This window comes from Electrona antarctica (assembly GCF_951216825.1).
Source record: "Electrona antarctica genome assembly, chromosome: 10".
Lineage (NCBI taxonomy): Eukaryota > Metazoa > Chordata > Actinopteri > Myctophiformes > Myctophidae > Electrona > Electrona antarctica.
In genome coordinates this window covers 43,678,031-43,704,747 of record NC_136791.1, presented here as the reverse complement: position 1 = coordinate 43,704,747, position 26,717 = coordinate 43,678,031, and the positions used below count along the sequence as shown (strand labels likewise).

At 43.3% G+C, this 26,717-nt stretch overlaps 2 protein-coding genes across 5 annotated transcripts in view; one reads left to right on the top strand and one right to left on the bottom strand.

Moving 5' to 3' along the window:
• wdr27 (WD repeat domain 27) overlaps positions 1 to 26,717 on the top strand; it is a 101,923-nt gene that overhangs the window by 17,085 nt on the left and 58,121 nt on the right. For all 4 annotated transcript variants that reach the window (XM_079512445.1, XM_079512442.1, XM_079512444.1 and 1 more), the window contains 9 exons: positions 397 to 461; positions 8,698 to 8,767; positions 9,334 to 9,402; positions 9,496 to 9,599; positions 9,987 to 10,076; positions 17,682 to 17,803; positions 20,339 to 20,472; positions 23,381 to 23,475; positions 25,237 to 25,358. In XM_079512445.1, the coding sequence (XP_079368571.1) occupies positions 397 to 461; positions 8,698 to 8,767; positions 9,334 to 9,402; positions 9,496 to 9,599; positions 9,987 to 10,076; positions 17,682 to 17,803; positions 20,339 to 20,472; positions 23,381 to 23,475; positions 25,237 to 25,358 (871 nt within the window). The remainder of the gene's footprint in view (positions 1 to 396; positions 462 to 8,697; positions 8,768 to 9,333; positions 9,403 to 9,495; positions 9,600 to 9,986; positions 10,077 to 17,681; positions 17,804 to 20,338; positions 20,473 to 23,380; positions 23,476 to 25,236; positions 25,359 to 26,717) is intronic.
• On the bottom strand, positions 11,330 to 12,154 carry LOC306931451 (protein KTI12 homolog; the record flags this gene model as incomplete). The annotated part of the gene is made up of 1 exon (XM_079512853.1): positions 11,330 to 12,154. The coding sequence occupies one exon, from the start codon at positions 12,152 to 12,154 to the stop codon at positions 11,330 to 11,332; it is 825 nt and encodes a 274-aa protein (XP_079368979.1).

Here is a 26,717-nt window from a genome sequence, read left to right as displayed (position 1 = left end):
AGGGCTCTTTTTGTCTGTCTCAGCAAGGCACATTTTATGTTTCAAAATATCGGTATAGCAAAACATCAGTAATGGGTGTTCTAGGACTCTCCAAAATGGAAACGCCATCAGACCCAAACCTCTGGCATGGTTCGGGCTCTATGGGCACCTGACTGGCCTCCAGTGTGAGGGCATGTGGATATAGCTTACATTACACCTGGCCTCATTCCCAGAACCCCCGACCCAGCACTGACATTTCCATATTAATTTAGCTTATTATAAACATCCACGTCCTCTGGTTTTTCACGAGTCGACCGTTATAGTGCTGCGCAGAGAATGAGAGGGGACTAATAATAATCCATAACTATGGAAAATGCTGTGCCTGTTCGGTTTCCAGTAACTCTGTCTCATTTACAGTGCTCCCCCACTGCTGGAATCTCCTCTGCATGCTGCCTTCAAACAGAAGGAACCCACAAAGAAAGGTCTGCAGCGTTTCTGTTGTGATTCAAACTAGAGCCCGTCATTTGACTTTCTTTTTTTTTTTACCCTTTTTGAGGAATTATGCAGCCCCAATGCAGTGTCCCAATTTGTAACTTGTCTAAACTTGGCATACCTATTTTGGGCATGTCATTATAGACAAACATGTTCGAAAAGTAACAGATCTACAAGCTCACAACGCTTTGCAACGCAGTCGGCTGTTGTTGAACATTTTAGAGTAGGACTTTAGTGGTTAAATAAAATATGTTAAGCCGTGGCTGGACTGGAGACTGTCCAATCCATCCCAATCCTGTTGTGAACGCCATATCTCAGCAACGCCTTGCGCCTTTAGGGATGAACTGATTAGAAGTACAGCAGGTGTTCAGTGGTCAAAGGACAAGGTCCCTGTGACCTCATAGCTGTCCGAAACATAATAACTTAATAAAAGTCTAGACTGAGTTCAACTCTAATTGAAACCCTCACTCATACATCAGTGAGGTGTCAGGTATGCGTTATTATGGATTCCACCATAGCTCCAGGCAAACCCCGCCCCCAGCTGCTCAGAACCCCAGGCAAACCCCGCCCCCAGCTGCTCAGAACCCCAGGCAAACCCCGCCCCCAGCTGCTCAGAACCCCAGGCAAACCCCGCCCCCAGCTGCTCAGAACCCCAGGCAAACCCCACCCCCAGCTGCTCAGAACCCCAGGCAAACCCCGCCCCCAGCTGCTCAGAACCCCAGGCAAACCCCGCCCCCAGCTGCTCAGAACCCCAGGCAAACCCCGCCCCCAGCTGCTCAGAACCCCAGGCAAACCCCACCCCCAGCTGCTCAGAACCCCAGGCAAACCCCGCCCCCAGCTGCTCAGAACCCCAGGCAAACCCCGCCCCCAGCTGCTCAGAACCCCAGGCAAACCCCGCCCCCAGCTGCTCGCTCAGAACCCCAGGCAAACCCCGCCCCCAGCTGCTCAGAACCCCAGGCAAACCCCGCCCCCAGCTGCTCAGAACCCCAGGCAAACCCCGCCCCCAGCTGCTCAGAACCCCAGGGAAACCCCGCCCCCTGCTGCTCAGAACCACAGGAAAACCCGCCCCCTGCTGCTCAGAACCACAGGAAAACCCCGCCCACTGCTGCTCAGAACCACAGGAAAACCCCGCCCCCTGCTGCTCAGAACCACAGGAAAACCCGCCCCCTGCTGCTCAGAACCACAGGAAAACCCCGCCCCCTGCTGCTCAGAACCACAGGAAAACCTTGCCCCCTGCTGCTCAGAACCACAGGAAAACCTTGCCCCATGGCTGAGGGAAGTAGGGTGCTGGGGGGGCTGGAGCACCCCCTCCCCCCCGGGCACAGCACAGGTGGGGAAAATAATAATAATTTTAATCAAAACAGATTTCTGTTACTAGGCTTAATATGCTGTATATCACAGTATCGGTGCCTTATCCTAGTTAATTGCCTGAATCAGTTTGCTCATGCGTGTGGAGAGGGACAGTAAAAGCCACTTTTCCGAGCGAAAATGCGCGTGCACGAGGTGCGTGCACGCGCATTTTGCGGCGCGCGTGCACCCCCTACTGAACGATCAGCACCTCCTCCTGTCTGAACAAATCAACTTTTTTTTGTGGCAACACAAACATTAAATGCTATTGACAATGAATGGAGAATATACGTCATACTGTATATACTGTGGACGAGCAAATCGGCTTTTCTAACTACTGTTTTAATTCAGCTTGGGGCTTATAAAGATAAAGAGTTATTTTAAACATTGTATCATGGTTAAAAGATAATAACATCAGTTGACAAATTGATTCATGAAGAAGTATATTCATTTTTTGAAAATGAGCATGGTTACTATGGTCACTGACATTACGTCAGACCACAGCTGATCAGGCTATATAAGACCTTGCACCACTCAGTTCACACGGGTGTGATTTTTTTATTGGATGATTTACGACGACAAGAGTGCCCCTCACTTCACACAGGCGTGATTTTTTTTTTTTTGACCGTGGGCTCTAAGGAAGAGTGGGCATTTGGCCATCAAGGTCTAATAATGCTACAAAACCATATATATCCACATAGGCCTAAGTACGAGCGTCATGTTAATATTACACACACAATCTTCGTTCCTACTCTCAGCCTTGGTAAATGGTAAATGGTGCATTTATATAGCGCCTTTATCCAAGGCGCTTTACATACACATTCATACAACGATGGCAGCGGAAACCAGAGCAATTAGGGGTTCAGTGTCTTGCTCAAGGACACTTCGACACTAACTCTGGGGGAGCCCGGGTTCGAACCGGATCGTAACCTTTCGGTTGCCTGAGCCACCGTCGCCCCTTGGTCATGAAGTGTGGGTCATAACCGAAAGAATAAGGTTTTCTTCGACGGGTGGCTGGCATCTCCCTTAGAGATGGGGTGAGAAGTTCAGTCACGGGAGAGAGACTCGGAGTAGACACACACACGCGCACACACACACCAAATCAAATTTTACACACCTTATTCCAGTGCAAATAATACAAAAAATCACACCTGTGTGAACTGAGTGGTGTAAGGTCTTATATAGCCTGATCAGCTGTGGTCTGACGTAATGTCTGACGTAATGAAATCACACCCGGGTGAACTGGGTGACCATAGCAACCATTCTCATTTTTTGAGCACAGACAGACAGACACGTAAACTAACAAAGCCAGTCGTAGGAGTGGTTTACACCACTCAAAAAGCCGGAATAGCATTATTGGCCAATACAGGAGATTCCTTACTGATATTAAAACATACAGGCGGGGTTTTCCTGGAGCTGCAGTGGGATCCATAATTACGCGTCAGGTACGAGGCTCAGGGGGGAGAATACCTCTGCCAGAGAATCTCTGATGTTCTCAATATGACATCATACTGACCTCCAAATATGGACTTGCATATTTCAGTGTAGTGGTTTGCAGTTGTAGCACAGACAGATCTTGCCTTGGGGCCTGGCATTTACAATGAATGCATAGTGAACTAGGTAATATTTGTAAAGACTTGACACACTGTGTGTGTGTGTGTGTGTGTGTGTGTGTGTGTGTGTGTGTGTGTGTGTGTGTGTGTGTGTGTGTGTGTGTGTGTGTGTGTGTGTGTGTGTGTGTGTGTGTGTGTGTGTGTGTGTGTGTGTGTGTGTGTGTGTGTGTGTGTGTGAAATGGGCACCAATAGATCCTTTGTAAGGCCATTTCTGGTACACTTGTATATCATTAGCTCCTGGCAGCTCTGAACTCTTCTGCTGGAGACAGTAGCTATGCTGCGGTTTACATGCTGCCATTACAGACAGTCGAGAAAGCCAGAATTAAAGAGCACGACTCAACCACAGCTGGAGTGAAAGGAGATGCTGGTGCCAGACTTGTAGGCGATCTCCCGGCGAGACCGGAGCTGCTGTGTGCATGCACTGTCAGACCCCCAAACCACAAACATCCATTGACTCCTACAGAGCCCCTCGCTCTGCCCCTTGTATTCCCATGGGTATCTACAAAAAGTGCATACATTCAAAAGAGGTGCAATTATGAGACTCCAGGAATGGAACGTTTTCCTCCATTGAGCACAATGCTGGAATCCAAGTCCAAGCACTGATTGACAGCTGCAATTTGATGTAACAGTTTTGACATGAAATGAACCGTAGCTGTAGGATTGATTTCTGCTGTCGCCACATACCCTCATATGCTACAATCATGTCGTAAAGCCAAGGCATTGGCTTTTAGAGAGGGTGATGATAAATTGTTACACTTTTTGAGCCAGATATGTCTTACTGATATACAGTAGCGTGAGGGCTGAAGTTGATTGCCGTATTGTTTCAGCATTGTTAGCATGGTCAGTGTTGCTCATTAAAATGCACTGGAGCGGTGCCCGTTGGAGCCTCTACAGCGGTGCCCGTTTGGCACTGGCCTACTTGGAACGATGCAAGTTGGAAATGCATGCTCCACCCAGATATTATGTCTGGGTGGGGCATTCATTTCCAACTTGCATCGTTGGAAATCGTCTGTCAGTGTCCCGTGTATGCCCATATATGGATTCTTTGTCAGGCATGCCCAAATATGGAGTCTATGCAGATGTCAGAATGATGTCAGAACAGGACCGCTCCATATATGGACGCTGGGCAGGGGCCCTGTCCAGAGCCTGGTATGGGTGGTTCTGGACAACAGTGGGTCCGACCGACTCGACACCGGGCACTGCACTCCCTGTGGTGGTGTGGAAACGCATGTGTCGAATTGAAGTCGGTGGGGTGAACGGTTCTCGAGATACGTGGATTACAACAGTACACAGACAGACAGAGACTTGGTGCATTTATAGATAGATATTGGGTACAAACCATGCTATTGTTAGTTGTCAGGTAAGGTTCTTAGAACCTAATTTGGGCCCTGATCAGGAGAGCCTGAGTTCTGGGAATCCAGAACGTATATTTTCCATGGCCAATCTACGCATTATGAGATTGTAATCAACAATCTCATTATTTCTTTTTTATGTTTTATGACTTTGACCAATTAGTCAGGGGCAAAGGAGGGATACAACACAGAAGTTTTTATTTGAATGTCCCAAATCCAGTCAGGGGCAAAGGAGGGATACAACACAGAAGTTTTTATTTGAATGTTCCAAATCCAGCACAAAGTAGAAACAGTAAATGAATCAGACGCCGAGTGACATTGACAAACACTCAACCACGTTGGTGTAAACGCCAGAGAGTGTGGTCTTGGGTGTGGCTCTGGACCCAGCCTCCCTGCAACAGAAAGCACAAACACATTAGGTTCCTTATCTACAGCAAGGTCTTTTTTTTTAGAGAGGTCTGGAAGCGAAGACGTGTACGATGGCCTCCATCTTGCTTTGATGCAGGTCCTCAAAAGTATGCATGCACAGTAAGACCCCAAGTTGTACATGCACAAATGGCCCAGCATATGGCGTGAGGCCACTGAAAGGATGGATGCTTGTCATATCTCACAACATGTGCCATCCTGATCATGTGATCGCAAAACGCATGGCTTCAAAGGATGCCACCGGGTCTTACTGCGCCTGCATACTTTCGAGGACCTGCATCAAAGTAAGATGATGTGCATGGCCCTCTGGAGTGAGTGTCGAAATCTAGTGGCCCTCTCCATCATCAAAGTTGCCCACCCCTGACCTAGACCAGGGGTTCTCAACGTTTTTGGCCGGGGACCCCCGGAAATGCTTTGGCAATGTCTCGGGACCCCCGCCCCGCCCCCTCCCGACCCCCAATATAAATTGACTGCTACAATAACCTTAAACCATTTTGGGCAGGAACCCCTTTTGGTGTTTTAAGCATTGTTATAATTTAGCTATTGAAAAATAGCAGATCTACAAGCTCATAGCGCGCCACCGAGTGGCGCGCTACGAGCTTGTAGGTCTGCTATTTTTGAAAAAAAGTGAAAATAAAATTAAAAAATATTTTTTTTCTTTTTTTTAATAATTTGGGGACCCCCTAAAATAATTTGGCGACCCCCCGAGGGGTCGCGACCCACGGGTTGAGAACCCCTGACCTAGACTGTGGCCCCCTGCCACAATGACGTACCTCCCCCTTCAGGGTTCTCCAAAAACTACAGTATGTTCAAAACTCTGCCGCCCGCCTGCTCACCAGAACCCGATCCAGGGACCACATAACACCTGTCCTACGTGAACTCCACTGGCTCCCTGTCAAGTACAGAATTAACTTCAAAATACTCACCATCACATACAAAGCCATCAACAATCCGGCCCCCCGCTACCTCTCTGAATTCATCGAACGCCATGCCCCCACCCGCTCCCTCAGGTCAAGCACTGTCAACTGGAACCCCACAAGTCCAACAAATGAACCTGGGGTGACCGGGGCCTTCGCAGTGGCTGCCCCCTCACTGTGGAACTCACTCCCAGCTCAGAGATCAAAGCTGCTCCCACCTTCGAAATGTTCAAAAGCACACTCAACCTTTTCAGACTTGCTTTCCCTACATTATTCCCCACCTCCCACTTCTTGTTTGTCTACCGTAGTTTCTAGTTTTTAACCTTTTTTAAAAATTTGACCTAGTTTATTTTTCTAAACTGTTTTTATTATTTTGTTTAGGGGTGGTTCTAGTAATAATGGAAAGTTATCGGAACAGAACTTCATGAGTTGGAAGGTTCTGGTCAAAAAGAGACAGAGGGATGTTATGGAGGGATGGAGGACGTATATGTAGCTGGTTCCCTGATTACAGGTGTTTGATTTGCGAGTGGAAGTACAGTTTCCTCTCTGAGCACAGTATCATCTGACCCGCAGCCTCTGGCATCAGTGTCAGCATAGACTACATATACAGTTAGTCCAACCAAGGGAATACAAGTACATCACAACAACAGGTGCAGGATAAAAAATTGACAAGTGAGTCGTCCTAAATATAGTGCATGAGGAAAGATATCCTCAGATTGATTTTTATGCTCCCAAGTTTCAGCCTAAATGGTCATTGTCGGGTACAGTCCTATATGTGATTTGAACCTGTGTGGGAATCCAAACTTCTACCACCTATACAACGGGATATCCCGGGATTAGCCAGGGGAGATATTAGGCTTGAATGAGCTGGCAGAGCTCTGTTAAATTTAACAAGAACAATGTAACTAAGAGATTCACTGAAAAGAGTGTCAGCTTTTATGGTTGCATTTACGGTATATAGCGCCTTTGTCCGAAGCACTTAACAATGTGTATTACATTCAAAGACCAATGGCAGACATCAACCTGCTCATTGGGAGCAGTTGGGGGGGTTCAGTGTCTTGCTCAAGACCACTGCTGCATTGTGTCACGTTTGTGTATACAGTATGTGTATAAAATACATGCCTAATGTCAGCTGACTGACTCATTTCTGTTAGTACGGCTCCTCCCACTTAGTAGTAGTAGTAAGGCCTGATTTATACGCCATTGTGCGCTGGTGTCACACGCCAAAAATAGACAATCTACAAGGTAAGCATTAGGTGATGCATTTATTGCAAGGTTTTCGAAGAGTTTTGTTTCATTGGCAAGTAAGTGCCCGTGGTTTAAGCAGGATAATCGTATCGAAAAATAATCTGTGGAGGCGAACCACACATTATTTAATTTAGTGAGCTTTGTGCATTCTTTTTCAATAACCACGCGACTTGTTATTGATTTACCGCCACAAGTAGCTGCTGAGTTGGTGTTAATGCGATGAAATGGTTCAGTTCTGTTCTCTAGCAGCTTCCATTGCTGAGTTACCAGGCAGGGATGACGCTGCCTGCATTCAGGAGGATTGCTTTTGGAAAGCCACATGCATTTTAATGGCCGTGGAAAAACTGAGCTCACTGGTATAGCGAAGGCACTGACAAGCGAATGGGGGGGCGGAGGAGGAATCCGCTCAGTCCCACAGAGTTTGTGGTTTATGCACTTAAGTTGTCTCCTGGGCTGCATGAGCTGCACTGTTAAATCCTCAGTGTTCGTTTGACTCTGACAGTGTACAAAATGGAACCAAATGCACCCGTAACGAACACTCAGGATTTTACTAAGTGGCCAGCCAACACAGGTTTGGACCTCCATTCTCACAACCCCCGAAGATCACATGCCAATAAAATTATTTGTATTTCCCTAATGATGATGATGATGATGATGATGATAATAATAATGGACAGTAGTAAGGTTTAATGAAGAAGTTGCTATATAAGGCTTTTTAACTACTGAGCATTGTCAGAAGACAGCCATGTTGCTCTTATTACTAGCCTGGATCCAGAATATAGCCCCCCTGAGTAGACTGCTCAGACCTCGCCCACTCTCTCAGTGGACTGCTCCAAGCAGCTTCAGTCTGATCACCAGGCTAACTTCATACCAAATAGTGGTTAATTTATGAACATCTGCCATCCTAATTGGTGCCACTAGAGGCAAACTGGTACACACATCCTACAAATTGTCTCCTAAGTGGGCTAATGGGGCTAAAGAATGTGTTCACGTTCACTCTTCCATTGGAATGAATAGACTCCACCCTGCTTCCGGTCTCCTAAAAACGTGGACGGACGTCTCCTTCACGCAGATACCGGATGTAAACCAGAGACGGCAGGTCTTTTGATTGTTTTGACTTGGTTCATACTCTGGGGAGTGGTAAACCCCACCCTCCCAAGTATGAAGTAAGAGCAAAAGGACCTGACTGTTCAATAGTGTCTTTGATCTTTATAGTTGGAATAGTATATCCTTTTACTTTTAGCTTGAGTATCATCTTCTTGCTGTAGCTGTACTTCATATTCACAAATCGTTCTCATTATCTTTCTTATGTTTCGACGTAGGAGGTGTGAGGGAACAGCCCCTGGTCTTCCATTCCAATGTGAGGTCATCAGGATACACCAGCTCTCCTCGGTAGGTCCATGGACTGGGATGCGTTGCCGGTGGCCTCCTAACAAACTAGCGTTCAGGGAGGATTCATATTCCACATTTTGACTTTTGATTATTTAATATTTCCATTTGTTGGAGCCAGGTCAATGAATAGCATAAACACTGAAACCTGATTTATACTTAGTTGCGTGCTGGCATCGCACACAGAAAATGGCTGATCCGCAGATCAGCCATTTTTAGTGCAAGCTCTCAACGCAATGCAATTTGAGCTTGTAGATCGTCTATTTTTGGCACGCGAGACCGTTGTGCAGCTAATTGGGCTTCCACTTCTGCTTGGACCACTCCCACTATGTATTGGTGGAGGGGTGCATGTTGCACCATTATTCATGTTGGCTTTCAGTGGAAAACACAAACTTTTTCTGATTCCTGAGTTGAGTTCAAGATTTCCATCTCAAACAGACGCAAACATTTCTAACTCATGACTTTAATGCAAATCCTTTATTTATACTGGTACATTTGTTATGACAGGAACAATAAATGTCAGTACAGTAGTTGAACCTCAGTGCACATTTTAAACTGCTGCTTTTCAGAAGAAATATGTTTTCACCCAAGACGAATATTCAGAAGACTTCACACACTACAAAGACTAACAAGAAAATGTGAGTAGGCCTTCTAACCATCCGTCTTTGCAAAAACATGCAAATAAATCATTTTTCATAGAACAAAGACGTCTGTTTATTTATCTTTGTCAGAGGATGGAAGCTCAGAGATTATCCAGCAAACAGCACTGCACCCAGTGTTCCACACACTAAACTAAGCATCGCCAAGAAACCAGTCTGTTGCTTTCAATACTCAGGTGAGTGTCCATTGCAGCAGCCACCAATACTGTACATAATCAGTCATAAATTAATATCATAAATATATGTGTAGTAGTCCTGGAGTCCAGGATGAAACAATAAGACTGTAGCTCTAACTTCATAATGTTTCTTTCAAACTCGTGTTCATATTTTTGGCATATGATTTATTTATATATGTTGTAATAAATCTAAAAAGGTCAACTTTTTTTTCTTTCTAAAATGTTCAAAAACTAGGGAAAATAGCCAATCTACAGTAGTTTGGCTATTTCCGCTACCTGACACCATGGTAATTGGTATTAAGTATAAAATAGGGTTGCAGTGGTTATAGCTTTCAAATCCACATCAAATTATAATGAAACTATTGTCTCTTTTCTTGTCGTTCCTAGGCAATGGGAAACACATCCTCTGTGGACTTGGAGACGGTTCAGTATTATTATACAAGTCTTCCCTCACCGGCAAACCAGCTGTCTACACAGGTGCATGTGGTGTGTGCTTGTGTGTCCCTGCATTCAAACCTCTGTGTGAACAGAGCTTTTGTCTGCAGGGATTTTTGGTTGCTTTAGTTCCCTCCGGTTGGCCTGACCTTTCAACATTTCACATTGCAAAATTAGGATGTCTTTGCCCCATTTCCCGCTATACACTGACACCACGGCGCGTAAACAGCACCTCAAACTGTGACTCCGCCCACCCCCGGGGGAAGTTGTGATTTGCGCTCGTTCACTGCAATGCAATTTGCGGCATTTTCAAAACAATATTGAGTAGAGTAGCGATTATCAAACGTATTTGCAATGCCATACGTTGAAAGATCTGTTGCCCGTGGACAAGGCACGCTACCTCCGCAAGTTAGATAGCATCGGCATAGATGTTTGTCCGTATGTGATTAAGGATTGGACCAAGTTGCATTGGCAGCCATAGAAAATTCTTACCCCAGGCTAAAACCGGATGTGACGTTTATGGGCGTTCCTGTCTTATGTGGTGTCAGTGTATGGTTCCTGTGGGAGCCCAAAAGAGGGTCTGTGTCTGCATGTCTTGGGCTAATCTTGCAAAACACTGGAACAATCAGCCCTAGGTTTCTTGCTGCCAGTAGGCCAAGGAAGTAAACATTTTACTAACTAACTTTTTAAAACTGGAAATCCTATACTGGAAATCTATGGATGTTGAGCTGAAACTTTAATCAAATATTATCAAGATGACTGATAAGATATCATAGTACTTATGTGATAGATGACTGACGTCATAGGACTTACATCATACATTTTTGAGTGGTGTAAACCACTCCTACAACTGACTTTTGTGTGCAGAAAAAAATGAGCATGGTTGCTATGTTCAAAATAATTTCTGACGTAATTAAATCACACCCGGGTGAACTGGATGACCGTAGCAACCATGGTCATTTTCTCTGCACAAAAAAAGCCAGTTGTGAAATCACATCCGGGTGTGATTTCATTACGTCAGATCAGAGCTGATCAGGCTATATAATACCTTACCTTATATAATACCTCACATCGGACAAAAACTCCAGCTGAATCAACTTCATGGTCACAAATCATCACATCAGAAGACGAGTCTACCTAGCCAAAGATCTTTAACGTCAGACATTACGTCAGACCACAGCTGATCATGCTATATAAAACCTTACACCACTCAGTTCACACGGGTGTGATTTTTTTAATTATTTTAAAGATTTAACTTTTAAGACAAAAAAATATAAAACAATTAAACAATTGCTTTAAGAACTCTTGTTTAAATATTGCACGAACATGTTTGCAATCTGTCCAACATTCTCTGTTGGGTGCATCTTGGCATAGCTGATGAACTGGCGCCGCAGTTTCCGTAACTCTGCCATGTTGAAGCTCCTGGTGAGCTCAATCTTTTCTGTAGCTCCTGGAACTAAAATGACATCTCCAGGGAGACTCGTCTTCTGTGCATTGAGAATTGCCATCAAGACATCCTGTGTGATCTTGTCCAGTTCATACAGGAGGTTTGTAGAAGACAATGGCTGACTCCGCGTAGACTGGTTTGGTGGTGGTGCTTTTCGCTTGAAAATGGCGTCAGAGATGGCTTCAAACGGAAGCACATCCTCCATTAGGACAGTGAAAAGGGGACTGTCCCATCGGTTTCTGGAGTCGGGAGCTTCAAATCTCAGCACTAACGCGTCTAAGATCTCCTGGGCGAGTCGATCAGCGGGGTCCCTGTTTGTGTTCCATGCTGAACTCACTTCAGCGGAGGTCAGACAGTACACCAGGCAGTGAGGTGTCTGCGTGTGTTTGATGAGGCAGTAAAGCTCATATCGGTAGCCTTTGATGTAATTTAACGAGTCCAATATTACAACATCATCCTTGTTGAGTCTCCTCTCCGCTTCAGCTCTTAAAAACGCTCTGACATTCTTTTCCTTTTGTGAATCTGCGTAAACGGTGTTCTTCTCGGCGCCCGCCGTCCTGTCGCCTACTACATAAACCTTCTTGTCTGTATTCTGTTCAAAGTACTTTTTTAATTCTTCTGCCCTTCGTGTTTTACCACTACAGGGATAACCGCACATCACGATAAGCGGCATAGTTGCTTTTAGGTATTATTATTTGACTGATGACATAACTTCTTAAGTAGATGGAGAATAATTGCTTCACTAGCCATGTTGTTATTTAACCTGGGAGTAATCTCCCTGATGTCATAGATGACTAGGCTAGTACTGATGTCATAGACTGGCCACATATTCTGCCCCATCTTGTTATAAATGCTGTCCAATTTCTCCTTTGACTCCCATCCATAATAAAATAGGAGGAGAGTAATTTCACATATCACTGTCGGGCAGAAACCTTGTAACTTCATATTTCATCGGTTTATACTTTTCTGTAAATGAATCCTATTTCATACTATCGTCGTAGGACAATGGAGCACACATGTAGTGAAAAACGCAGATCTACATTCTACAAGCTCACGGTGCTTTGTTGGCTTATGGGTTGGCTGTGCTGTTACTGTACTGTTACTGTGCTGTTACTGTAGTCTTACTATGCGTTGCATAACCGCAATATTGCAGTTATTGTACCCAGCCCTAGTGTACTGTAGTTTATACTTTATATGTTGTGTATGTGCAGTGAGACTCATAGGCATCTGTTATATATATATATATATATATATATATATATGTATATGTGTATATATATATATATGCCTAAATAGGCTGTGTGCGCATACAGTCTGTCCGTCCGCCAGCTTATGTTTACCTGATTGCTTGTACTTGGTGTTAGCACAAAGTCTGGCAACCGTGGCCAAATTATGACGTTTCATTGCTTGTGAATTCTGGCAACCCTGTTTGTTGTGGTGCGGTGGTGGTTATGGTAGCATGCTTCTGGCGTAATGAATATTAGGGACAGTATTTTGCGCAATTTGCTCTGCAGCGACATGTGGATATATTTGGCAGGCTACCGTGTCATGTGATTCAGGTATAGGGAAACATCGAGTTGCTGTGTGAAAAGGGGGAGGGAGATCTGGCAAGCGTGCTAGTGCGGAGGCTGTGTGTGTCTCTGTCTGTCTGTCTGTCTGTGTGTGTGTGTGTGTGTGTGTGTGTGTTCGTGTTCCTCGGCCGGCGGATATGGAATAAGCGGAAGAGGACACGGAAATAGCGAAACAGCGGATGCTCAAGAGCAGTTGTGGATGAGCGAGTAACGGCTCAATGCACGAGAACGATAGGCTGGCGTCGGGAACGGAGCGCGGCAGGGCCACGGCGAATGTAATAAAGGATGTGTCAAATGTTCATCTATAATGATATGCCCAAAATAGGGATGCCAGGTTGAACTTGAAAGTGGTCTGTCTGTGGGGTTTATAAATATTATGTTTTGAACATACTAAGGTTTCCACCCGACAGCGACAATAATAGCGAAGACACCCATTCATATCATTTTTTTACCCGCAGGAAATGTATCCAAACGCCTCCACAAGTGGGCCACCCATTATGTTGTGTGCTGTGTGTTGAGTGAATCCACGTCTCCCGACTCTCCTCCTAACATTCAGTTTGTTGCTGTCAGATTTAGATTTGTGTAAACATTTTAGACGAAAGACACTGTCAGGTCAACTGGAACCTTTAGGCCAGTGATTCTCAACCTGTAAATAACTGGCAACACACTACGATTTTAATGATAATAACATTTATATTACCAGCCCTGAGGTCAACAGGTCTGGGAATGCCCATATATGGACCTTTTTTTCTTTTTCTTTTTTTTATTGATGTTTTTGGGTCGGGTAGGGTGTAAAATGTGTGCTAATTAGTAAGGCCAGGCAGGGCCTCGAGCCAGCCCATTTAGGGCCCAATTTTCAGGCCTGTTGAGAACTCTAGTTTTCGCCAGCTGCGCTAATGACTTTGGGGTGGGCCCGTCTAGAGTCAAAAGTGAGACATTAAAGAGGAAGGACGGGTGGGGAAGGATCAACATATGGAATGTCAGCACAGGTCAGCTCCATAGAGATTTAAGGGTTTGTTGAGATCAGATCAACATGTTGTCCGTGAGGTCAGATGTAGAGTTGCTGACCGGCTCCATATACGCAGATCTAGGTGATGATCCATTCTTCTCCATGAATGGCTATCCAGGGTTTGATGAGGTCAGTGTTGTGAAATTCATATATGGAGACGGCCATATATGGAGCGTCGAGCGTGTCATGAGTGACTGACAGACTGACTGACATGAAGTGTGACTGACTGCAGGTTTTCATAGTAAACTAAACGCGAACTAAAAGTGAACTTAAGGTGTACTACGTTACTGTAGCTCCATTGATCCAATTTGGAACACAGTCGATTGATTGATCATTAAAGTAAACATGCTCTTAAAATGCACGTGGCCCACCCATCACTTAACACGGCAGCCATCCGGTTGCCGAATGCTTTCAAGATTTTCGAGTATACAGGCCCTGATCCAGAAAAAGGTTGAGAACCACTGATTTAGGCCTATCTTTATTTTTGCTTGGGTTGTGTAACATATTATATAACAGATCCTTGAACTGAGATGAAAGACTTCATCAGGACGGACCGGTCCAAATATTCGTTGAGTGGGCCATCGCTGTCAGAGCCCATAGATAAAGAGCTTTCCCTTTTTGACCAGAAATGCATTCTTTGGTTACATACCAAAGCAAGCATGAATTCGAGGAGGTGCTCGGTACATGCCGTCTTCTCAGAAAGTCAGAGACTGGCGGCGGGGAAAATGAGAGATGAAATGAAAGGGCACACACACACACACACACACACACACACACACAGCAGCAGCGTCGGAAAAGCCAGACTTAAGCCAGTTGGTTTTCAATCTGGGGCCCAGGGGGACAATTGGAAAATAGAGGTAACTGAAAAGAGACACACATTTATTTTTAACTTTTTTTAAACATTCCTCAGAATCTGTTTGATAAAAAATATATCAAATTACTGTCAAGGCTGAAAAAACCAAATATTTCTCTATTTCAACAAATGCTGATAAACCACAAGTATTATTTAAAACTATTGAAGTATTGTTAAATCTTCCCCTATCCACATGTCTGGAAGCCTCCCCTGAGGTATGCGAAAGTTTCCTCTGCCTTTTTATAGATAAAATAGCCACTATTAGTATTAACCCATTTTGGGTGCGAACCCCTTTTGGTGTTTTAAACATTATGTTATAATTTAGCGATTGAAAAATAGCAGATCTACAAGCTCATAGCGCGCCACCAAGTTATTTCAGAAAACTGGAGGATTTAGAAGATTCTTTTTAAATTTTGAGGTCAGGCCTAAATGGGTTAGAGTAACCCCCATCCCCAGCCGTTATTTAAGGAAGTCTGGGGGACTATTGGACCCTCAGTCCATAACATAATCAACAGCAGTCTTGCGACAGGCGATGTACCAGCACATTTTAAAGTAGCAGTTGTGGAACCCCTAATCAAAAAAGCCAACCTGGACACCTCTGTATTATCCAACTATCGGCCAATTTCCAAGCTTCTGAAAAAACTGCACTTTTACAGTTAGTCTTTTTTTAAATGAGCTCAACATTCTCAAAACCTTTCAATCTGGTTTTAAAGCTTTCCATAGCACTGAGTCTGCACTGCTTAAAGTTTTTAATGATCTTTTAATTTCCACAGATAATGGTGACACTGTAATCCTTTTACTGTTAGATTTAACTGCTGCTTTTGACACGATAGACTACAATATTTTAATATCACGCCTGGAGCACAGTGTAGGTATCAGGGATACTGCCCTAGACTGGTTCAAATCATACCTATCAAATAGATCATTCTCAGTCAAACTTGGTCATCATACATCTTCTTCCGCCCCCCTGTCATCTGGAGTCCCCCAAGGTTTAATTCTTGGCCCCATCCTGTTTTCACTATACCTTCTCCCCCTAGGACTCATTTAAAAAAAAACATGGCATCTCCTACCATCGATACGCAGATGACTCAAATATACATGTCCCTAAATAGAAACAGCAACAGCCCCCAGTCCCCTCTCTTTGATTGTTTAAATGATATTAAACCCTGGATGGCCCTAAACCTTTTTAAATATTAATGCAAGTAAAACTGTAATAATATTTGGACAAGTGCCATTAGTAATGCTCACCCCTTAGACCTGGGCCCACTTCAACCCTTTGTGGTTCCCATGGTCTCCAATTTAGGAGTTAAAATGGATAATGCTTTTATACTTGATACAGAAATAAATGCTGTGGTTAGATCTAGTTTTTATCATTTGAGGCTTTTATCACAAATTAAATCAGTTTTATCTTTTAAGGACCTAGAGCGAGTGATACACGCTTTTATTACAACTCGCCTCAATTATTCTAATGCCCTCTACGCCGGCGTCACCCAAGCCTCCCTCATGTCTTCAACTTGTTCAGAATTCTGCCGCACGACTTTTAACAGGACCCGGAAATATGAACACTTACTCCCGTTTTAGCTGCACTCCACTGGTTCCCAGTACGTTTTAGAATCCATTTTAAGATTGTATTGTTTGTTTTGAAATCTCTAAATGGATCAGCGTCAGTTTATGTTTCCGATCTCCTAAAACCATATGTTCCATCTAGATCACTGAGGTCAGCTAATCAAATGCTCCTTGTCATCCCTAAGGCAAGGTGTGAGAGAAGAGGCCACCGAGCCTTTTCAGTCATTGTTCCTAAACTGTGGAACTAGCCGTGTCAGGCTGGCTCCAACACTACCTGTTTTTAAAACGCATCTTAAAACTCATTTTTATTCCTTGGCTTTTAAACCGTGATTAATGTTGTATTCCTGACTGTTTGATTGTATTGTATTATGTTTTTATTACTGTATTATATTATGTTTTATTACTGCTTTGCCTAATTGTACAGCACTTTGGTCAACTTTGTTGTTTTAAATGTGCTCTATAATGTGCTCTATAAATAAAGTTGGATTGGATTTCAATTCATACAATTATTGTGCCAGTTTTAACCACTTATTCCTTAGTGAAAGTGACCTGAGTTGGCTCTGTACTTCCTTCTACAGTAAAGCTCTTTGCCATAAATAGCCGACCTACAAGCTCACAACGAGTCGCAACGTGATGTATTGTGAGCTTGTAGATCGACTATTTCTGCCTAATGTTCCCCCAGAATCGGGGACTGTAGGGTTCAAGTGGTTAACCACTTTCCACCTGGCATCCCATATTTTGGGCTTGTTAAGAATTTAGAAATAATGATAATGATCCCAATTTTTAAACACGTGTGCTTGTACACAACCTATTTTTGCAAGACATTGCATAATAGGGGGCCTGCATCCATAAGCTATATGGCTATGTGGGGGTCCTTGGTATGGAAAAGTTTGGGAACCCCTGAGCTACACCAATGCATGGAGAAAATCTTTGTTGATTTTCATCCAGCCTTACTGTGACAGGCGTTGGTGCGCACCAGTGTATGTCACAACTCACAAGACATACACCCTCCACAAGAGGGCAGCAGATATAACGGGACAGCAGTGGAAGGTGACCAGGAGGTCACAATGAACCTCTCTCTACTCCTCAGTCTGCTTGGCTGTATGAACAATACCATGATTGAATACTGCGGTCACACACCCACTGTACTGTAGTTCCAGCAGGGTAATCGTCAACCGTTTGTGCGTGTGTGTGTTTGCAGGCCATGGCAAGGCAGTGAGCAGTGTGGGCTGGAGCCACAGCAGACAGTGGTGGCTCAGTGCATCAGAGGACCAAACACTACAAATCTGGCCCTGTGACAATGCAGAACCCGTCATTTCTATGGTAAATGTCCTGTTCAGTGTTCGGGGGGGGGGGGGGGGGGGGGGGGGGCTGGCTAGTATGTCACATGTACAAATACACCCCCTGGCCATGATGCTAGTATGTCGCATGGACTTACTCCCAGTCCAATCCTTGGTGCTGAGTGCCAACTGCTGTGCAGCTGGGATGCATTGGGTTGCATTGGGTTCCACCCCTCCCGGGGAGGGGTGGGGGTGGGGGGGGGGTTCTCTGGGGTTCTCTCTCCTGATGTGTATACTGTAGGCCTACCAACCTAAACATGTATTTTCTGTTTGCTAAAGAGCTTATGTGTTGTGAAAATGAAATAGTATGGGGCTCATGCAAGTGGTTTCCATTCTAGCGTCTTCAACACGGAACTCGTGTGAATAATGACAGAGGTGTCTATGATGTTGACACGGCGAAATAAGTGTCTTCAACACATTATATAAATCATTAACGTTGACGATGTCCTACCCTAATCAGAATAGGCTCATGGAACGGGGGAGAGGGCTCATTTAATGAGGCTGAGTAGATGTGTTTCTGGGGACGTTTTCACAAAGTTCATGTGCGAGGCTCTCTGTGACCTCCACGTGTCCAGATCACTGAGCATGTACTCACTTCCTCGTTGGACCTCACACTTTCCCCAGAAAGCATTAGCGGGACAGTTGGATCTATGGCCAAGTCAAAGCATAGGTCTGTCCTCAAAGCCAGAAATTTGGTGTTTTCCCCGGTACCCAAACAAAATACATTATGAATTATCCACTAAAGCCCTTTATTTTTGTAAGAAAGCCAAAATTGCTGATCGTTCGTTTTAGATTTTTGGGGAATATTTCTTAAAATATCTGGAAAATTGAAGAAATAAATAAGTTGTAGGAAAGGTAAACAAAAAAACAGGGCATTCACTTGCATGGCCGCCCCATAAAAAATTGTCACTGCCACCTAGCTGACGACGCTGACCTTTGGGGCTCCTCTCCTCTCACTTCAGACGGGGCCCAGGCTGTTAGAAGCTTGGCTCAATTAAGTTGCAGCTTTTTGGGGGGTGATTTTCATCTTATGAAACACCTTTTGGCAAACAAACGGAAGTCATTTTAGAAACTGCCATGCAGGAGGAGAGCAGCTCTGTCAGGGCGAAGCCAACGTACACATGGCTTTTCTCATTCGTAAGATGAAGATAGTCTCTAGAAGGAAAGCGTTTGGTTGAATACACAGTAGGCTACTTCGTTTCATTTCCTTTTTGTCAGCTAAAAAGTATCACGGTTAGTTGAAGCGTCGTCCTGCCATAAATCCGAATTGGGTAAGTGCCTGATGAATCATACACTAATATCCCCTCAGGTGGTTTGTGTTTTGGCCCTAAGAGAGGCCCTCGCCATGTCCCATGGGAGTTGAAGAGTACCATATTACCACTCTGCACGCACGCACATAATGTGTTACTGTACTTGTGAGGACATCAACATTTTAGGATGCCTATTTTATGAATTACTTTTGTCATGTTAAACCCAAACCATAAAGCCGAAAATAGCCGACCAATGTTGTGAGCTCGCAGAGGCTGATATTTTCAGTGCATTACAACTGTATAAATCATGCATATATTTGTTTTACCCTAAAATGACCATTGAACTTAGTTTCACACCCAAAGTAAAAGTTAGTGTGTAGTGTGGAGACGATGTGTTATCAGAAATGGTGTAAAACCTCTGCTTTTTTTAAATGTTATGAGGCACTGAAAATATATGGCATCCTTGGGCATGTCATACCAATAACAAAAAAGCCAAAGTAACCAATCATCAACGTGCATTTGTAGATCGGCTATTTAGTAAATAGGGCTTAAGTGGTTCATGTTCAGCGTTGGAGTCTATTTTCAGGCAGAGCGGATTAACAATAAAAAAATCACACCCGTGTGAACTGAGTGGTGTAAGGTCTTATATAGCCTGTCTGACGTAATGAAATCATGTCTGACGTAATGAAATCACACCCGGGTGAACAGGGTGAACATAGCAACCATGCTCATTTTTTCTGCACTAACAAAGCCAGTTGTAGGAGTGGTTTACACCACTCAAAAAATCACAGCATTTTGTGGTCATGCCCCCATACTGTAACTCATGAACTAAATGTTAATATCTTTATTTCGGGTTCAACTTTAGCTTTTTATTCTACAATACATCTCTATTAGAATTCAGCTCTGATTTCACTGGGCACTAACACCCTTGAGACTGTGGTCAGCAAGCAAGGTTCTCAGCCTGAAATCATTTTCATGGGACAGAGTGTAAAGACTACGGTAGCATACATACATTTTATAGTTGCTCCCTTAGAGTTTAATAAAAATCATTAATACTTATTTATATTAACCACACTGAACACTGGGATTCTTATTCTGGGGTGAAAATTGGCAATCTACAAGCTCACAAACTACAATATCTTTGGCGAAGAGATTTGGTGTCAAGGGAAATACAAGCAGAGCTAGTACAGAACCTTTTACCAGGAGACATTGAATGGCTTGTAGTGGATAATTAGTACATTTATATATTCCTTTATTTTCTTATTTAGAGTGCGGACAAGTTCTCCAAACCCATCAAGGCTGCTCAGTTGTATTACTTGGACAAGTTCCTGTTAATGGCGTCGGGGCCTTCTCTGTACCTTTACCTGTGTCACCTTGACCGGACGCGAGATGACATCAAAAGGTGAGTAGAGTTAGTAATATATACCACATATTCAGTATTTGCACTTGTTGAATCTTCTACTGTATTATTACATTTCTGGTTTATAGATGTAGCCTAAAGAAGTGTGTGAAATTAGTTTTTGCGTATAAACTAAGAACTAAGAAAAGGGGGTGGTGGGGGGAGAGGGAGAACAGCAGAGTAAGAAACGAAACATTAAAGAGGCATGAAAAAGAGAACAAAGATAAATATATATATATATATATATATATATATATATATATATATATATCAAATTCAGATTCACTTGCCTACACGTCACATACATGGCTAGCTAAACTATAAATACAGTCTACCTTAATTGTTCCCCGTGTGAACAGGTCTAAGGATAGACTGGGGTGCCATGCAGAGATAATGGATGGAATGGTTAGCAGACGGTATACGCTTTGTTTTCACACATTCTGCCACGGCATACTATACGCATATTCACCTGTTTCTGCAGAAAGGCACTGGGGGGCTTGTGTGTTCGCTTCACTTCCTTCAGCCAGTGTTGCCATGTCTGCTTATTATAAGCGACCTTTTGCTTGTTTTTCTGTAAAGTCGCTTGTAAATAAATTATTGGTAGTTGCTGGTTGTTGTTTTTTTTGGGGCCTGTTTCTAAAGTGTACAGTAGTTGCTTATTTGGGCTTGCTTCCAGTGGTTCCAAATTTCTTCACATCAAGGTATTGATATATTTAGTCTCAGTTTTAGTCATCATAGCTTAATTATTATTTCGTTTTTTTTATTTTTGTTTTTTGTTTTCGTCATAGTTTTAGTCGATGAAATTAAGACTGCTCATTGGGAGCATATATACAGATCAAAGGCTGATTCGGTGGGCACTCTGGGGAGCTGTTTTTGTTCTCTCTCCCCCACCACAAGCACAGTGTCTCTCTCCCCCACCACAAGCACAGTGTCTCTCTCCCCCACCACAAGCACAGCGCCGACACTCAACACCACCCAGGCTGCCCGGCTGTGTACTGTAAGCTGTCAGGGCTTCACTGCAGGCCAGGGAAATGAAAGCAAAGGGCCAGATACTCTTTCAGCAAGAGCATGTTGCTTCTTCCTGTCCCAATCAGTGGAACAGTATTGTTATCACGCGACTTGTGTGAACACTTACAGAACTGTCACCAAGCCGTCGGTGTGACAGGAGGACAGACCTGGGCTTATCCAGGTTTCAGTTTGCTGGAGGGATGAGAGATCGTAATCAGATTGCTTTCAGATTAGAATCTGGAGTCTGAACAGCATGCATAAAACCCACATGTAAACTGATTTCTGAACATGAAATTTGAACCACTTTTCTAGGTGGTCTGAGCTACGATTAAAGATTTCTAAAATTGTTTCTCATGTCTACTGGAATTTTCATGAACCCAGAAATGGTGATTAGTATAAACTTTTATGATATAAATGTTATCTATAGGCCTAATGGAGGAAATTCAGCAATAGCCACCCAAATATGCTGACCTCATCACATTTGTGATGACGGCTATGGACGTTTTTAGCCCAAGGAGTGTTTTTTTGTGCAAAACTAATGCTTGGAATGAATTTAGAACGATGAAAACTCCCTAGTTTGACATGTCACATGCTACTGTACTTAAAGCATAATGAAATGTTGATGTTTTTGCTTTATACAGGTTGTTAATGGTATGGTCACATTATGCTAATTACTCAAATTGCTCAGCGTGCAACTTTTAGCAACCAAGTTTAATATCATCTTCTAAGCCTATAGATGACATTTGAATCAAAAGTTTATACTAACCAACATTTCTGGGTCTAACATGGGACTTATGGGAGCTTCCAGTAGACTATGACACGTTCGCTTTCCGAAAATAGACGGAAAAAAATAGATTCTATTTTCAGAAAGCAACAGTGTAGGTAAGTAAGAACCAAATCCTATTTCATCATTTGCAATTTGCAAATAGCAGTGCCAGTGTGGACAGTCAGTCCTAAAGATCAGATTTGAGAAACTAATCGGATTTGCTTGCAGTGTGAGCAACGCCTCACGTCTGGATCACGAGTATTTGATGCCGTCAGGTGGTAGAATAGTTAAGCCAGTGTTGGAGTGCCTTGTTGGCTCAGCCAGTAAGAATGCTGACCACATAACCACAATGTGTCTGGCTCAATTCCTAGTCAAGGACCTGTGTTGCATGTCATGTGTGCTCCTCTCTGTTCATGCTTTGCGCTCTCTCTAGCTTTTTTTTTTTCTTTTTTCCAGCGGGATTCAAACCCAGGACCTTCTAGCTGTGAGGCGACAGCGCTACTGCCTGTGCCACTGTGTCCTCTCTCTAGCCCAGTGCTTCCCGAACTTTTTCATGTCAAGCACCCCCAAATTGGCACTAATCAGCCAAAAGATATGCAAGGGACCCCCATAAGACAAGATTTTTACAGCTCTATAGCAGTGATTCTCAACCCGTTTAATTTCAAGTACCCCCAGTTTGACATCCATTAGTCTACGGACCCCCCCATTTAATGGCATTTATATCTCTGGGACCCCAATTTATTTTGTAAATTTAACTATGATAACTGGTCAATTTGGTTCCATTTGTCCACTCTCAGAGTTACAGACCCATGAGCGTCCATTTGGTTCCAAACTATCATTTAGCTGGGGACCCCCAGGGACTCCCTCAAGGACCCCTGGGGGTCCCCGGAACCCTACTTTGGGAACCACTGTTCTAGTCTATTTAACACATTCTGACCTGAGATCAGATTCTAAAAATGTCTGTTTGACAAGAAATGTCGTTCTTCGATTTTTCAAAAATAGCAGACCACTCGGTGGCGCGCTATGAGCTTGTAGATCTGCTATTTTTCAATAGCTAAAGCATAGCATAATGCTAACACCAAAAGGGGTTCCCCCCAAAATGGGTTAATAGAGAAAATGATGATAATTCTCTCACAGATATCAGCAAAGGAGTGTCCTCAAGCTGGTCAGATGCCTTGAGACACCAGCAACAGAAATCACTGCCATGTCTGCAATCAACGATTTCTTCTCCTGTATCCTTTTTATACTTACTGTTGCTGTAATATATGTGTTGCTGTAATAAATGTGTTAATAATTAACCCATTTAGGCCTGACCTCAAAATTAAAAAAAAATCTTCTAAATCCTCCAGTTTTCTGAAATAAATATTTTCACGATTTTTCAAAAATAGCAGACCTACAATGAGCTTGTAGATCTGCTATTTTTCAATAGCTAAATTATAACATAATGTTTAAAACACCAAAAGGGGTTCCCGCCCAAAATGGGTTAACACTGGGAATTAACCTTTATGTCGTACTGGGGATTTGAACTCGAGGCCTGTGAGTGAGAGACCAAAGTTCTACCAGTCATCCAACGTTTTTGTGCCGGGACAAAAATGTATGCTAATTAGTCAGGTCGGGCCGAGCCTCGGGATCCATGATATATTCCATATGTTTTTTTTTAGGCCCATCGAGACCTCTAGTAGCTTCTGATTGGCATTGTGTTCATGAGCTTCAGGCAGCGTTACTTGAGTCCAGGTTCTAAATCTCTTACTGGAAGAGTAGGGAGACCACCTCCAACCACTGCAGATGTACTAGTTCTATTGTATTCACATATACTCTATCACAGGGGTTCTCAACCCGTGGGTCGCGACCCCTCGAGGGGTCGCCAAATTATTTTGGGGGGTCCCCAAATTATTTTCAAAGAAGAAAATGTATTTTTTTTTTTTTTTGCAACTGAATGGCTGTAAAGTGGAAATGAAGAATTTACATATAGTACACATAGTACATGCATACACCTTCCCTAATGATGATGGTTTCAGTATTTATTTATGGTGTATTGTCTCTATTATTAAGGTTATTGTAGCAGTCAATTTATATTGGGGGTCGGGAGGGGGCGGGGCGGGGGTCCCGAGACGTTGCCAAAGCATTTTCGGGGGTCCCCGGACAAAAAGGTTGAGAACCCCTGCTCTATCATACAGAATAGTTCAACTTTGTATTCCTTTTAATGAGTTTAAAAGGTTTGCATCTTTACAACACTTGACGGCAACGTGTTTATTCGTTAAATCTGTGGCTTTAGTTTATCAATTGAAATTAAAACTAGAAACCTACTGTATACTCTCTATACTACTCATATTCCTTCATGCACTGGAGGGCTCATCAACCACAGACCTCTGCATAATGAGACCCCCCCACACCCCCACCCCAGCCCAGCCCAGCCGCCACAGCTGACTTTACCGCTAAATGATCCAAGTCTCTTTAATTTTTCCTTGTTAAAGGTTTACAATACATTCGCTTTCTAATAAATCCACTGAACCGTGGAGCCCATTTAGAGCTACCGTATACTGTACTGTATGTTTGGACGAATAGCGTTCTTTGGTTATAGCCAGTATTTACCGGTGTGCTTGGCAGTGGAGTAGATTTGTCTCCTCTGTATTGTAAGACATTTTCAGGTAGGAACAAAAGTTAGTGGAACATCCATAGAAACAATTTACAAAGTTGTTCTGTCTTGAACTGTGGATATAGATATTGGATATGTAAAATGTACTATATTCTTATTGGCTGGTATCTATACAGTAAAATCCCCAGTTGTTCATTTAACTGTACAAATTGGGCATAAAAGGGACACAAGATAATAACTGGGTGGGGCATTCATTTCCAACTTGCATCGTTCCAAGTAGGCCTGCAGTGCCCAACGGGCACCACTCTAGTCAATATCATTGCTATACATTTGTACTATTATTAGGTACAGCAGGCCTGTATTGGATTGACCATCATCGTCCTTAGCACCTCCTAAGACATTGTACTGGCGTGCGGTTCTGATCGCTCCATTCAGGTGTTTGACATGAACAAGGGCGCTGTTGCATCAGAACTGTCTGACGCCCACAGCAGAGCCATCCACTGCATTACACAAAACAAGGTAAGCCAATATGAACCATAATATGGATATTAAAGGATATGCAGATTAGATGTTTATGTACGTAAGTTAACCCATTTAGGCCTGACGTCGGAGAAAAAAAAAAAGTCTTCTAAGACAGTTTTATGAAAAACCCATGTTTCTATGCCAGTGGTTCTCAAACATATTCATGTCAAGGACCCCAAATATATATGACATTGGCCGCCAACCCCCATCTGAAAATATGTTGTTCCAGGGACCCCCCCCCAGTAGCAAAGATTTTAGTTAAAAACTCGCCTCTGTAACTATATATATTCAAAGATTTCAGGCACATTTTCACAATCTTTCAAAAAAAGCTCGTAGCACTATGAACTTGTAGGTCTGCTATTTTTCAATAGCTAAAGTATAACATAATTCTTAAAACACCAAAAGGGGTTCCCGCCCAAAATGGGTTAATTGCGAACGCAGTGAGCATTTACTATGAGACCCAGCAGATCATGTCTGTCTGTCTGTCTGTGTGTGTGTGTCACGCTGTAACACCACCCGTCCGCCACCAGAGGGCGCAGCTGTATCACACACAAAAACACACGTGCACGCACACACACACACACACACACACACACACACACACACACACACACACACACACACACACACACACACACACACACACAAACAACTTAACTTAAAAAAAAAAAATCTTAAAAAGAAAAAACTTAAAAAGAAAAACTTAAAAAGAAAAACTTTAAAAAACATCTTAAAAAATCAGTGCGTGCGCATGCACGGGACATAGCACCTCCATTTAATAGTCAAGCTCCCTTTCAGCACCCTCAGTAAAAATGGTCTGGAGCCGCCACTGTGTGCTTCCGTTTGTTCGGTTTGAAAAGGACTTTTTTTGCACAGAGATTTCTTGGAGGCAGCTATACCACATTACAGTGTTGCAAACTGCATGGTTTCTGCCTTACATCAAATCAGGGAAATAACAAACCTTATGGAACAAACCTTTACCCTACAATGTGACTGATAAAGGAAATAACTAACAAAAAATGGGAATGTCAAAGCATCATTTTAAATCTAGTCTCAGTCCTTTGTAATGTCACTGCAACATCAGCCTGGTTGCGGTCATTTGATGTTTATTTTAGAAACGACATTGCATAAAGGATCTGTAGCCTGTGTTCCATTGCTTCCCATGCATAGATATAGTTCACACTAAAGTCATCAAGATGGAAATTACAATAATTCCCTGAGTGACAGCCTTTTTTTAAGTCTTTAAAGACTGTTAGAGTTGGGAAGAGTATAGAGATTATTACAGTATAGAGCTTGATTTAGACTTGCCATTATGTCAGTGTTGCTTGCCAAAATGTTACAAGCTCAAATGCATTG